This window comes from Pleuronectes platessa, chromosome 8 (assembly GCF_947347685.1).
Source record: "Pleuronectes platessa chromosome 8, fPlePla1.1, whole genome shotgun sequence".
NCBI classification, from domain to species: domain Eukaryota; kingdom Metazoa; phylum Chordata; class Actinopteri; order Pleuronectiformes; family Pleuronectidae; genus Pleuronectes; species Pleuronectes platessa.
The window spans coordinates 11,003,596-11,016,446 of record NC_070633.1 but is presented as its reverse complement, the minus strand read 5'-3'; the positions used below and the strand labels follow the sequence as shown (position 1 = coordinate 11,016,446).

Genomic DNA, 12,851 nt, shown 5'->3' with positions numbered 1-12,851 from the left:
GGCCAATTAATTGGCTTTTTGAGGGCTTTAACATTCTCAAATTCCTACCAAAATTTGTGAAAATTTACGTATTCTGTTCAATGGGCGTTGCTAAATGGCTCAACAGTGCCCCCTGGAACGCAGCCCCTAGGTTTCCCTTTGACCGATCTTCACAAAAATCGTAGCCCGTGGCGTGGCCTTAAAGTTTGATTACAGGCCATCAAAACAGATGTTCTGTATCTCGGACATACATGGACCATGAATCCTTTGATGCTGAGCCGTCAACAAACAACTCCACTCCTGCAGAGAAAATGTCAGTGGTCATTGATCAAAGGAAACTTTGATGTATCTCTCTCTCTTTCTCTCTCTCAGAATTGGACATTTCCTCAAACCGTGTAAACATTGAGGTGCACGAAGGTTCATCCTTCGCCAAAGGAGACGATGTTGTCATAACTCCACTGTGCATTGTCCTATCACCACTAAACTTCCATCTCATGATCAGAGTCCAAACCTGAACAGCTCTCATTGTCAATATTTCCTCAGGGTCATAGCGCCACCTACTGATCACTGTGAAAATGAAGTTGTTGTAATATTGTCCAATTGACACAACATTGCTCACGCTACATCATAGCCCCTAATTGAACAGATCTATTAGTCTGTATGTAATAATACTGATAGTGCCACCTACTTGCAACAGGAAATAAGCTTTGTTTTACAACTATCATTCAATTTACATAACATTTTCACAGTGTGATCTTCAATTGATAGCGTTGACCGTAATGAGCAATTAGCAGTCAAGAACCGAAATCACGTGACGGACGCAGGAAGTGAAGCATTTATCCTTGTCGCAGAGCGCAAAACGCATGCAATGCTTAAAAATGCTTGTGCTCAGGCCCATTCAGTGCTGCTTTGCAGTCCTAGTTATTATTTTAATTTTGTTTCAGGCAAATAAATTGGATTTGTGAGGGCTTTAATTTTATATTCCATTACCTTTATTTTAACTTTAAATTGCCACACAAGTTACTTATTTTACACGGGATAAAATGTGTTTAACAAAACACAAATATAATTTGGTATTTATTTGTTTTTTGTATTTTGTATATTATCAGCCATGGCAAAGTTTGAGTGTTTTAGGTTTTTGATCTAGAACTTGATGCTTTTTCTTAACTTCTTCCACTGGTGCAGGTGAAAGCCATCACAATAACTTGAACTATTACCTAATTTTGCCATCAATTTTTCATTTTTAACTTGTTAGTTACCTTGTCATTGTGTTTTGAAAGTTGCCATAGATACAACGTTTAGTAAATACAAATTGACCGTTAAAAGAACATTTAATAACAAACAGCAGAGGGCACTCTAGTCTTCTTGATCCGAAGATGAAAGAAATACGGGGTTTTAACTTGAAGAGGAAAAACCCGGAAGTAGACTTAATAATTTCCTGAGTCATTCCTGTTCCAGTTCAAATGAGAAACTGGAGAAGAGGCGCTGACACTGTTCATCCTCCTTGTTTTTAAGTTGATCTAAGAATGGCGGGGACCGTATCAAACGTGGAGGTGTGTCACTTCGCCTACACGGGACAGTTTGACAAGTTGAAACAGATCATCCTGTCGGATAAGACGCTCGCCTGTAAAACGGACCAGGTAAGAACGCACATCACCTGCTGCTGTTAACAACACAGATGACGACACACTCCATGTGAACCCTGTGTGTTCTTCTCCAGGACCAGAGGACCGCGCTCCACTGGGCCTGTTCTGCCGGACACAGCGACATCGTGGAGTTCCTGCTCGACCTGGGAGTGGAAGTCAATCTGCAGGATGATGTAGACACATTTTATTATGTCAAATGTTTCTGCTGTTTATCCGTGTTAAACGAAGAGGAAGATGCAGCATTAATGTTGGTCTTTATGGAGTTGGACAAATCACACTTAAAGGGATAGTTCACACACAAAATGAAAATTCACTCATTATGTACCTCCCAGTATGCTGATGGTGGGGTTGGTGAAGTGTTTGAGTCCCCATTGGCATAGTGGTCTGCAGGTAATGAGTGCATTTCCTTTTTGGGGGAACTATCCCTTCAATACGACACATGCACACTATAATTTAATGTAGAATTACAATAATAACTGAGATTGTGGCGTAAAGAGTAAACTTTACCTACAATATCAATATGAAGCATGTTTTGTGTAGTATACTATAACATAAGTTATATTGATGTTGTGTGCATGCATATGAGTTACATGATAAATGGTCTGTGTTTAAATGGGGCTTTTCTAGTGTTGATGACCACATGTAGCACTTTACAGGATAGTTTTGCCATCCAACAATCCACACACATTCATACAGTGCGTTTTTGTGAAGTACTTATTCTACCACACCTCACAATCACACATTGCCAGTAAAGGGTTCAGGATCTTTCCCAAAAACACGACAGCATGCAGAATGGGGGCAACTGGTTTAGAACATCCAATTTTCTAGTTAGTGGATGACCAGCTCTAACTCCAGAGCCTTTTAAACATACAGACTCCTTCCCTTCTTGCAAAATTATCTATTTTCTCAACTATCAACAGAAAATTCATGAAAATATTATTCAGAAATGTATCCAAATCTTCCGATCATGTGTCTTACTCTCTGTTTTTATTCTACCTGATGTTTCTCTGACTTGAAAGGATTCCAACTCTGGTCAATTTAATTGGTCCTATATAGTTAAGAAAGACACACCTATATATACAATGTCACACAATTCAAACTGCACGTCAAGCCAGGGAATTCCAAGGAGCTCTCAGTAGACTTGTGATGAAACCAAGGAGGCATACGTGACGGCAAATTCATAAAATCAATTCACCGGCTTCAATTATTGTGAAATGGAACCACACAGAGTCTCAGAGCATGAGGCAGAGTATTTCCAGCTCTAATGAGACACGTACTGAAGTTTTGGTGCAGAACTCCAAGCACTTTGTCATCTCAATAGTGACACATGTTGCTACAGGGGGCTTCTCAGCAGGAGCAGAGATATTAATCAGAATGAATTCTCCTGAATATAGAGGAATAACTGCTCCAGAGTGCATATGACAACCTGAGGCATACAGAAAATATGCAAGCCCCTAAATGGTGCAGCCAGATACCAGAATTAAATTCCATATATATGCAGAGGAACCTGTTAAAATGAACATGCATGCACATCTGAGGAAAGAAGTAATTAACTGCCTAAATGTCTGTGTGCAAAGCTTGTACAGGCTTATCAAATAGATCTGTTTACTTTTGTAAATCCGAAATTTCAGTTTTTAGTTAAACACTTGGTTTTGGGGTTACAATATGAATTACACCAGGGTAAGCTTTTTTAGTTGTGGTAGTTATCTATTTCATTGAATAGTGAAATGACCACACTTGATGTTTTACTCCCCAGGCTTCATGGACCCCTCTTCACATTGCTGCATCTGCAGGCAGAGAAGATATAGTGAAATCTCTGATTTCTAAAGGAGCTCAGCTGAATTCAGTTAATCAAAATGGATGCACCCCGCTGCACTATGCTGCCTCTAAAGACAGATATGAGGTAAGGCTCACATGTCACAGTAATATTGGCTGATGGTTTGAGCCTCATGATGCCACTTGACTGCACTCCATACTTGTAATGGTGAATATCTGTAATGTATCTGCCATCATATTTTAGTCTTTCATATTTCCAATATGTTTCTATATGAATGTAGGCATTTAGACCTGATGACTTATCAATTATTCAATGAACTGAACAGTGGTTGAATACTACCGTGTTTTCTATAATTCATTAAGTATTTAAGTTAGTAGTCTTAACATTTTGTTGTTCAATCCTCTCAAATTAGTCCAGGCAAGTAACTCATTTTGGAGCCAAAAATCGAACTAATTGTAAAATAATTTTTTCAATGAGGTGTCCAGAACAACATACTAAAAGTCTTAAGAAATCTTAGTTGAGGAAATATGTATTCTTATAAATGTGTGCCAATAAGGCAACTTTACACAATGAAAGTACCCATGAAAAGTAAAAAATGTTGTATTACAAGTTTCTTTGAAAATTTATTTAAATATGCAAATGAGCTATGCACTAATCGAATATGCCCATAATACACCCAAATAGGCTTAATTTTTTCCTTTACTCTTACCACAATAAAACTTTACATGGCAAAAGTATACATGAAAAGTAAATGTTTTTGTATTACAAGTTTCTTTTGAAATGAATTTGAATATGCACATGAGCTCCACACTTACGCTAATTTGCATTGGCAGAAACACCATTCATATGTATGACAAATACATCGGCTCAATATTCTATAATAATAAGAAGAATGCACTGGATACCATTAGTATTATGGAAAAGGGCACAGAAAACGAGTCATAGATTACTACAGGAAGTCACAATTTACTACAGGAAGTCACAATAAAATTAGACATCTGAATTGTGAATGTGTTTGTTGGATTTAATAACCTTCCTCCATTTTCTACACATTTAAGAAAAATATCTCATTTTGGGATTAAATAGACATGCTTTCACCCACAGTTTTACCAGTCGTATAAGAAATTCTGATCCTAGTTTCACTCTTACTTCCTAAGCTTGGTTAAAACTTTGAGGTATGAACTGTGGCTTCCCCAAAAACTGGCAGGATCTGGAAATGGGTATTTCATATAAATGGAAAAAACTCTGAAGTCGAAAGTTGGATACTTGCCAATGATTTATGAGTAGCAAGAATTTCCCTCTTTTATAGATCGCCTCACTGTTATTGGAAAAGGGAGCCGACCCCAATGTCTGCGACAAGTATCAGTCTACTCCCCTCCACCGAGCGTCCTCCAAGGGAAACTCCCGCCTCATCCAGCTGCTCCTCAAGCAGAGTGCCTCAACTAACATCCAGGACTCACAGGGCAATACACCACTGTAAGTGGGGATAAGTATTTTTCTGGCACAAGGTACTAAGTATGTGGTGCTTTTATGAATGAAAATTACAAGTATTCTTGCATTTACAATTCTGTATACATTATTTTTTCCACCAGCCACCTGGCATGCGATGAGGAGCGCATGGAAGCAGCCAAGTTACTGGTGGAGCACGGAGCCAGCATCTACATCGAGAACAAAGAGGAGAAGACCCCACTCCAGATGGCAAAGGGTGGTCTGGCTAACATACTGCGTCGGATCGTGGAGGGATGATGTGTTTACTGATCAACAAGTCAAATATTGCAGCTTGAATCCCCATCATTGCCATGTTCAATATAAAGTATTCTAATCTCAGTCAGTCCCCCGTGAGCAGCCTGGTGTGACACATTCAGATGTGTAACAGGTGAGAGATGAGACGGCATCAGAGAGGAAAGTTGGACTGAACTGAACAGCTTCAAACGTTGGTTTGAAGCTGTGCAGACCCTCTCCTGCACTAAGCGCTGTCTAACACTGACACCTGTTTTCTATGAAGATTGAATCGTTGTTAAAATGATATAATAAAAGAAAGAGTTCAGCCTCTTAACAACTTTTTTGAGATTTATTTATTTGTTAGACATGAAATCAGTGGCTCCAGCAAATGGCACTGTGTTGCCACAGTGGATCATTGTTAATTTGAATTGTTTATTATTAATAGCTCCTATTTACACTCATCTTTTTTATGTAGTGTATTATGAAAATCTCTACCTAAGAGTAGCCATTAATGGAGAGCTCCACTGAAATGGGTGATGAAAATATGTAAAGCTACTACTAGCACAGCTCATGAGTGCAAGCTAAAGTGGGGACTCTGGATCCAGAACTGTAGCATGGGGTGTGAACTTGAAAGTGTGGCAACTGCTGAATGTCCGTTTTCACAGCAAGCCAGCCATCACCCAGTCAATCACTCATTTTCATGCCTGTTGCTTGCCAATGGCCTTTGCCCGGCTTACCAATATGTCCATGCTAGTGGTTAGCTGTCATTCTGAGGAGAAAGTTTTCTAAAGAGCTCCAGGCCGCTTCACAAAGTACCCGAATTCTAGTGCATTACTTTACATAAAATATCCTATGAAACCTTGATGAGAACATTCTGCAGAGCAACATGCAGGTGTGCCGTAGTACCCTGTGAGATCACTCTCAGGTATGTTTACAGGAAGACAAAGTTAAATTCACACCACACCTAACCACACCCATCACTGATTCTGTTGTTGACTGTAAGAGTGGGATTATTATTTCTTAGTTCTGCCTCTCTCATAACTTCTTTATGAACCTGGGGTAGATTCTAAAACTAGGCACTGGTTGATGTGCCTGGTTCCAGTTAAAAAAAGGGAAAATTCACATAGACTCACATTGAGTCCATGTGACTTTTTTTCAATTTAAAAAATAATGAGGAGCTTTGATTACAGTGTTTGTTGCGTATAAACATGATTAATAACTACAGTGTATAGTTTTCAGAGCCTTAGATACCACAATGTAAAATACTCAAGTAAAACTCAAAAGTGAAAGTACTCTGCATACAGTTCTGTCAGAGTAATAATATATTATTGAAAAAAATGAGTACTCATGCAATAATGTGGAAACAGCATTTTTGCTTAGCAAGCATCGCTGTGCAGGCCTGATAACTTGTGACCTGATGCAACCAGGGGGGGGTCGAACAGGGACAGGGGGACATGGCTCCCTGTCGCGGGTATTTGTGCATCGCGGGAAGGGAAGGATAGAGACGTCACTTCCTGCGCCCGTCACGAGGGGGTTACCTACGCCCACTAGTCTCACATTACGGTCCACTCCATTAATCAGAATCAGAAAGTATTTATTGCCAAGTAGGTTTACCACATTAGACCACATGTTGAACATTTTATGTAAATCGAATTAACGTTGTAAGACGAGGCTTACCTCCTTTTGGCAGTAGGTGGTGCTATCACTATCACTACATATTAGTCTAATAGATCTGAGGTTCTGCAGGGGGTCGCGAAATTTTGGTTGATTAGAACCAATTCCCCCCCCCCCCCCCCCCCCCCCACAATAATAAAAACATGAATTTATTAACCTGTGTATTATTTGCATAGCTTAATATTGAATGCACAATAACAGGGTCGCTATGTTCATACATGGCCCTAGGCCCAGTTTAATATAAAAAACTATTTTATACAATATATATCGTTATATTACCTGCTCTATCTCTCCATCAGTTTGGGGTCCTTGGCCCGAAAAACGTTGAAGACCCCTGAACACATCAAAGGAATATATGATCACTGACACTTTGACATAAGGCAAAGGAATCCTTTGAAGTGTTATTTTTAAGTATAGCCTGGGTGGAGTACTTCAGCTTGTTTGTGACCCGGATAAGTTTATTATTTTCTAAAGCTTTGAAGTGAATGACTTTCATCATTCAGTATTTGTTTTAAAATATCCCAAACAGTATGTATTCAATATGGAACGAAGCTGTGTGAAGCTGCTTTTACGAATCTGATGCTTCTGTCTTATTTTACTTTAATCCATTACTAGTGAAATAGAAAAATATGTACAATACTAACTAGCTATTAGCTATTGGCTTATTTTCTGGCTAGCTCCACAATCATCATTTTTTAATTGTAAACCTTATCTAGTAAATTACGGCACAATTGTAAAAACTGTTTAAATTTGAAGTGTAAATACCACAGTGTATAATATATATTGTACTACTGAAAATGTATTACTTATCAATTATTGTCTAAGCAGCATTTTTATTATTTATTTGAGATGGAGTCATATATTTTATTAGTTCATTTATATTTGAGGCCATTAAATAAATTGCAATATACCTTGTAATGTATTGGAGTATAATGAAGTATGAAGTTTAAAAAGAATAAATGAAAACTACTCAAGTCAAAAAACTAAGTTCTACACGTAAAGTACAATAATACAGTACATATTGTATTTATTAACGTATAGTTGTAATATAATGCAGGTAAGACATCAGCATATGTTAATGAAGAATAAAACTAAAGGGGAGGACGTGGTTTTATCCACCGAGCTGGCGGATGGCTCTACTTTCAGTGACGTCACAATGGCGGTCAGCTGGGGCGCGCACACGAACATGCTCAGTTCCTCACTGCGCTGCTTCCACTTCCTGGACGCTAGGTCATATAATATAAACACTTCTCTCAATCGTCGCTCTCTCCTGTGGGCGGTGGTCACTCCGGGACTGACTGAAACCAGACACCGAAGAGCTGCCTGTAAAGTATGACCACGATTTAACTCAAGTTTTGCTTTTACTGCTCGCTGGAGTAACTTTTTGATCTTATGTGGAATAGCTAAGCTAACGTAGCTAGCTAAAGTCTGTCGCTAGCGTCGGATGACATGTTAGCATTCCTGCTCTCTAACGTATCGTTAGTACAGATGCAGAGGGCTGATCCCAGTCCAGATGAGGGGCTCTAACCTCACGAGCTAACACTGCACTCACTTGTTATAGAAAACTGAAAGTACGTCACTGAGCTGATTCAGGGTCAGCTGTCACTGGTTCGCTCGTGTTTACCCACAGATCGCTGCTGGTAGAACGCAAAGCTGCGGAACGTGTTTTCTGTTGATACAATAATTCATTTTAGTTTACATAAATTTCATTGCACGCAACTCTCACTGAACTCTCACTGAATGCAAAGCAGTTTAGATATCAAATGCAAACACCTTTAAAAAATACCGGATTTAACATTGCTGTTTTTAAAGTCGATATTTTTAATTTGTTGTTATGTTTGATTTGCTGTCATGATATAATTATATTATAACATGTGTTATATGTTCGTTTTGGGAAAACACATCGACGTGTTTAACATAGTTTAAAGATCACAAGCGGCTCCACTCAATGAAGTGTGGACACCAGTAGATACCAGAAGATACTATGACCTGGAATGACTGCGAATCAGATGACGGATCAATGAATAGTTGCACCATGTGATTACAAGACACGTCCTGTGTTTAAAGATGTTATAACAACGTATTGATGTTGATGTAAGGTTTAGTTTACATCTATCCCTCCATACAATGTTTCTGGGGGAAATAAACATATGTCCACTAAAGTCTAAAGTATAAACTGTATCCTTCCTGGGTTGAGAATTGACTTAATGCCCTTCAGTTATTATAGAAATCATTACGCTGTGTGACGGCAGTACAGATCCGGTTCCACCCTTTTGGAAAATATGTCCAAGAGGAAGAGTGTCATGCTTAATTATGAAGTATTACTACATACATCCCTTATGGTGACGTTTGTAAATTGCATTCCCTAAGTATTGTCTCAGTTCCATCTGATTAGGAATGAATGCAGAACTCTCACTTTCTGGTGTGGTTGGATTGCCACAGTATACACACCTTGTGTTGTACTCTGTGTGTACCTAACCAAGCCTCTATGGTGCCCATCCCTCACATGGGATATCCGGAGCCTCCATGTGATCGTGTCTGGCTGCTTCTCTTAAAGGCACAGTGACCCTCTACAGATCGTGTTTTGTAGATCATTAGTTATTTTTGATTACTTTTATAATGCAGATAAGAACAGCACAATGGGGCATTTCAGATATGACTTGTACCCTTTTCAGACATTGCTTGACTTCTACATCTACAACCTCTTTTGTCTCTCTGTTTTATCTGCAGGTAATCTGTCCAACCGATCCCACTCAGCAGCTTCTGTCATGTGTGATCACAGACAAGATAGTAATTTGGAGTCAGATTACATAGCTGATTTCTCCCTGTTGAACAGTCGTCTTGACTCGTTCCGTGGCTCCAGCCTGGTCCAGCAGGTACCAGCAGAGAGGCTGGCCCAGGCTGGCTTCTACTTCACCGGCCAGGCCGACCGGGTCCGCTGTTTCAGCTGTCAACAGACTGTGGAAAACTGGCACAGTGGAGACAGACCTGTAGAGAGACATAAAGAGGTAATCATGATAGCAGTGATAAAACAAATGCGATTTACTTTTTGATGTTCTTTTAAAGCTAAAATCCTACAATCCTCCTGTTATTTGTTTATTTGTTTATCTGTTACAGGTCTCCCCATCCTGCACGTTTCTCAGCTGCTCCCACCGCTCCGGTATGAACCCCGGTTCCATCTGCAATGCTGAGACAGAAGACCTGGAGTATCGTTTGAGAACGGGATCAGTGGTTGATGAGTCCACCTACCCTATGGCTCCTCACATGAGGAGCGAGGAGGCCCGGCTTCAGACCTTCTCTCTTTGGCCCTCTGTCTCACCAATGCGACCCCAGGATCTAGCCCAAGCCGGCCTCTACTACCTGGGGGAGGGTGACCGGGTGCAGTGTTTCTGCTGTGGTGGCATGCTGGGTGGCTGGGAACCAGAGGACACAGCCTGGGGAGAGCATACCAAACATTATCCCTGCTGCTACTTCATCCTTGGCCACGATGTGGGCAACATCCCATTCCAGGGGGGTATAGAGGAGGAGTGGGGCAGTACACCACCTCAACACGCTCGCATCCCTATGGGCAGTTTTGAGGAGAGGCTTGGTAGTTTTGCAGGTGTCCAGCACACGATCGATCACGAGAGACTCGCCAGAGCTGGCTTCTACAGCACAGGTAGAGCAAAATGTCTGAGTAAAGGGGAATATTGGGACCAAAGAAAGATAAAGCAACATTTGAAACCTCTTTAGCATTTTCTTTGGTAGTTGATCATAGCTAAGCTAGCATGTCTACATTATGTCTGTGCTTACAGAGACCGGAGACAGGGTGCTATGTTTCCGCTGTGGTGGAGGCTTGAAGGCCTGGCAGCCGGAGGAGGACCCTTGGGAAGAGCATGCAAAACACTACCCTGGGTAAGTGCAACGCTGAGGTTCACTTATTTCAACATATACAATTGGGTCAAGAAGTTTTGTATCCCAAGGTATAAACTCTTGGTTTAATACAATTACATGTTTTATTTGAACAGATGCAGCTTCCTATTGGCAGAAAAGGGACCAGAATTTGTCAACAGCATCCAGCTGCGAGACCCACGACGAAATGGAGCTGTAAGCTTTCAGTTAACTTTTTAAAAAAAACTGTTGTTTTGGTTGACTTTGCTAAATAAGCGGATTTTCTCATACTCTTGTCTGATAAATATATTCACATGATCACTTTATCATTTCCCATCCAGCTTAATAAACCTGAAAACACTGCACAGTGACAGTGTTGATGTTGTCTGTGACATATCATGATCAAAAAGTTGCCTCACAGCCTTTTATTCTACTTCAATTGTACTCACAATAACTGGTCATGTTTGTTTCCAGACTTCAAGTCATCAGAATGGATTTTCTGGAAATACAAATGGTACATTTTTTAAGTATTTTATTTTACAGAGTCTGTACAAAACATAACTTGTGCTTGAAGAAAAGTATGAATTAATATGTATCAAACTGAATTAATATAACTGGATAAAATAAATGTGTAGCTGTGACCACTGATGATTCATGTTTGTGTTCAGAGGCACTGCGGTCGGCCGTCGCTCAGAAGGCCGTAGAGATGGGTTTAAATCCCTGTGAGGTGGAAAAGACCATCTTGGAGAAGATCAGTCGCACAGGCTCGGGCTACTCCAGCTTGGAGGCACTTCTGGAGGATTGCCTCAACAATTCACTCGAGAATGATACTACAGAGACAGAGAAGCAAGGTACTGTACCTCCTGTATCATGAGGCTTATTCGTGGCATTAACAAATACTATGGTTGACTACACAAAGCAAAGCCTGAGCAGCAGAGATTGTAATATATGATCAACCAGGGTGGGATCTTTCTTATATTTCCCCGTCTGTCTTTCTTTCAGATGAAAACCCACTGGAGAAGCTGATGAAGCTGCAGAGGGAAAAACAGTGTAAAATATGTATGGACAGAGACATTTCTATTGTCTTCATCCCATGCGGTCATCTGGTCAGCTGCACCGAGTGTTCAAAGTCACTCATCAAGTGCCCAATCTGCTGTGGTGCCATCACACAGAAGCTCAAGACCTACATCTCTTAAGGGAATAAAAAAGAACGCTTGCTGACTTCAATGCTGCTTTCCCCTCCAACTTTATAATATTGTATTTTAAAATTAAATGTAGATAGCCTGTTATATATTTGAAGACCATGTCGTCTGTATGAATATGAGAATGAGAGAACAAGGAAATGTTTTGGACAATCTGAAGTGGTACATAGCTGTTAATATTGAGGTGATATAATATATAGTAATTGTTGATTTTCAATCATGAAAACTAACGTCTGTAAATACACACTTAAATATATTTCCCATATTATAACACTCACTCTTGCCAGAAGTGCCTTTTGAGTACTTAATGCTTTATGTACTAATTTCTAGATTTTTATTTTTCCTTTGACATTTATCACAATCGATCTAAACTTCAGATGTTGTGTCCATTTCATTTCAGTTTCATACACTTATGAATCCCGCTCATTGATTTAGTTTGGTGTACTTTACCTTCTAGACCTTTATATGCTTGCTGCACTGTTTGGACATTTCAGGGCAGATTAGTAAATCCATTAACTCTACTCTTAAATATACACGATAGACTGTGGTGAGGGGCCTTCGTTTAATGAGTGTGTTGTGAAATTATTTTACCATTACACCATAACATCTGTTGTATCATCAAGAGTGAATAAATTTGATGAACTGGACTTGAGTGGTTTTCTTGAATTACTACTACTATTTCTTTAAATACTATAAGTGGTGTTTAGAAGACACCAACATTGTCTTGTTACACACTTGGTTTGTTAGATGAGTCCAAATGAATAAATCACATTATTTATATCAGTTACATAAAATGTTATTAATTTGAAGCATTACTGTTGATCACTTGAAAAAGGACCCACTGGAAATACTCATCTTTCTGACAGAGTCCAATCAGCCTTTACAGTATATTTGGAAAATTAAAAGATATTCTCTTCTTCCCTTGCTATGAATTACGGGGGTGAGATAAGTTGATGTCAGTGTTGATATATATTTGAGCTT

At 39.6% G+C, this 12,851-nt stretch overlaps 2 protein-coding genes across 2 annotated transcripts; both read left to right on the top strand.

Moving 5' to 3' along the window:
• Positions 1 to 1,418: 1,418 nt before the first annotated feature.
• psmd10 (proteasome 26S subunit, non-ATPase 10) lies at positions 1,419 to 5,465 on the top strand. The gene is made up of 5 exons (XM_053429462.1): positions 1,419 to 1,619; positions 1,700 to 1,798; positions 3,382 to 3,528; positions 4,712 to 4,878; positions 4,995 to 5,465. The coding sequence occupies exons 1-5, from the start codon at positions 1,506 to 1,508 to the stop codon at positions 5,146 to 5,148; spliced, it is 681 nt and encodes a 226-aa protein (XP_053285437.1). The 5' UTR covers positions 1,419 to 1,505; the 3' UTR covers positions 5,149 to 5,465.
• A 2,502-nt stretch (positions 5,466 to 7,967) lies between these two features.
• Positions 7,968 to 12,517, top strand: xiap (X-linked inhibitor of apoptosis). The gene is made up of 8 exons (XM_053429460.1): positions 7,968 to 8,128; positions 9,529 to 9,806; positions 9,916 to 10,456; positions 10,593 to 10,692; positions 10,806 to 10,884; positions 11,143 to 11,182; positions 11,337 to 11,519; positions 11,671 to 12,517. Exons 2-8 carry the CDS (start codon positions 9,567 to 9,569, stop codon positions 11,862 to 11,864), a joined length of 1,377 nt encoding a protein of 458 aa, XP_053285435.1. The 5' UTR covers positions 7,968 to 8,128; positions 9,529 to 9,566; the 3' UTR covers positions 11,865 to 12,517.
• The last annotated feature ends 334 nt before the right edge of the window (positions 12,518 to 12,851 follow it).

Coding starts and splice junctions, on each gene's coding strand:
- xiap (XM_053429460.1), top strand. CDS start 9,567: ATGTGTGATCACAGACAAGATAGTAATTTGGAGTCAGATTACATAGCT. Junction 9,807..9,915: donor CTGTAGAGAGACATAAAGAG/GTAATCATGATA, acceptor TATCTGTTACAG/GTCTCCCCATCCTGCACGTT. Junction 10,885..11,142: donor ACCCACGACGAAATGGAGCT/GTAAGCTTTCAG, acceptor GTTTGTTTCCAG/ACTTCAAGTCATCAGAATGG.
- psmd10 (XM_053429462.1), top strand. CDS start 1,506: ATGGCGGGGACCGTATCAAACGTGGAGGTGTGTCACTTCGCCTACACG. Junction 1,620..1,699: donor TCGCCTGTAAAACGGACCAG/GTAAGAACGCAC, acceptor GTTCTTCTCCAG/GACCAGAGGACCGCGCTCCA. Junction 4,879..4,994: donor TCACAGGGCAATACACCACT/GTAAGTGGGGAT, acceptor TTTTTCCACCAG/CCACCTGGCATGCGATGAGG.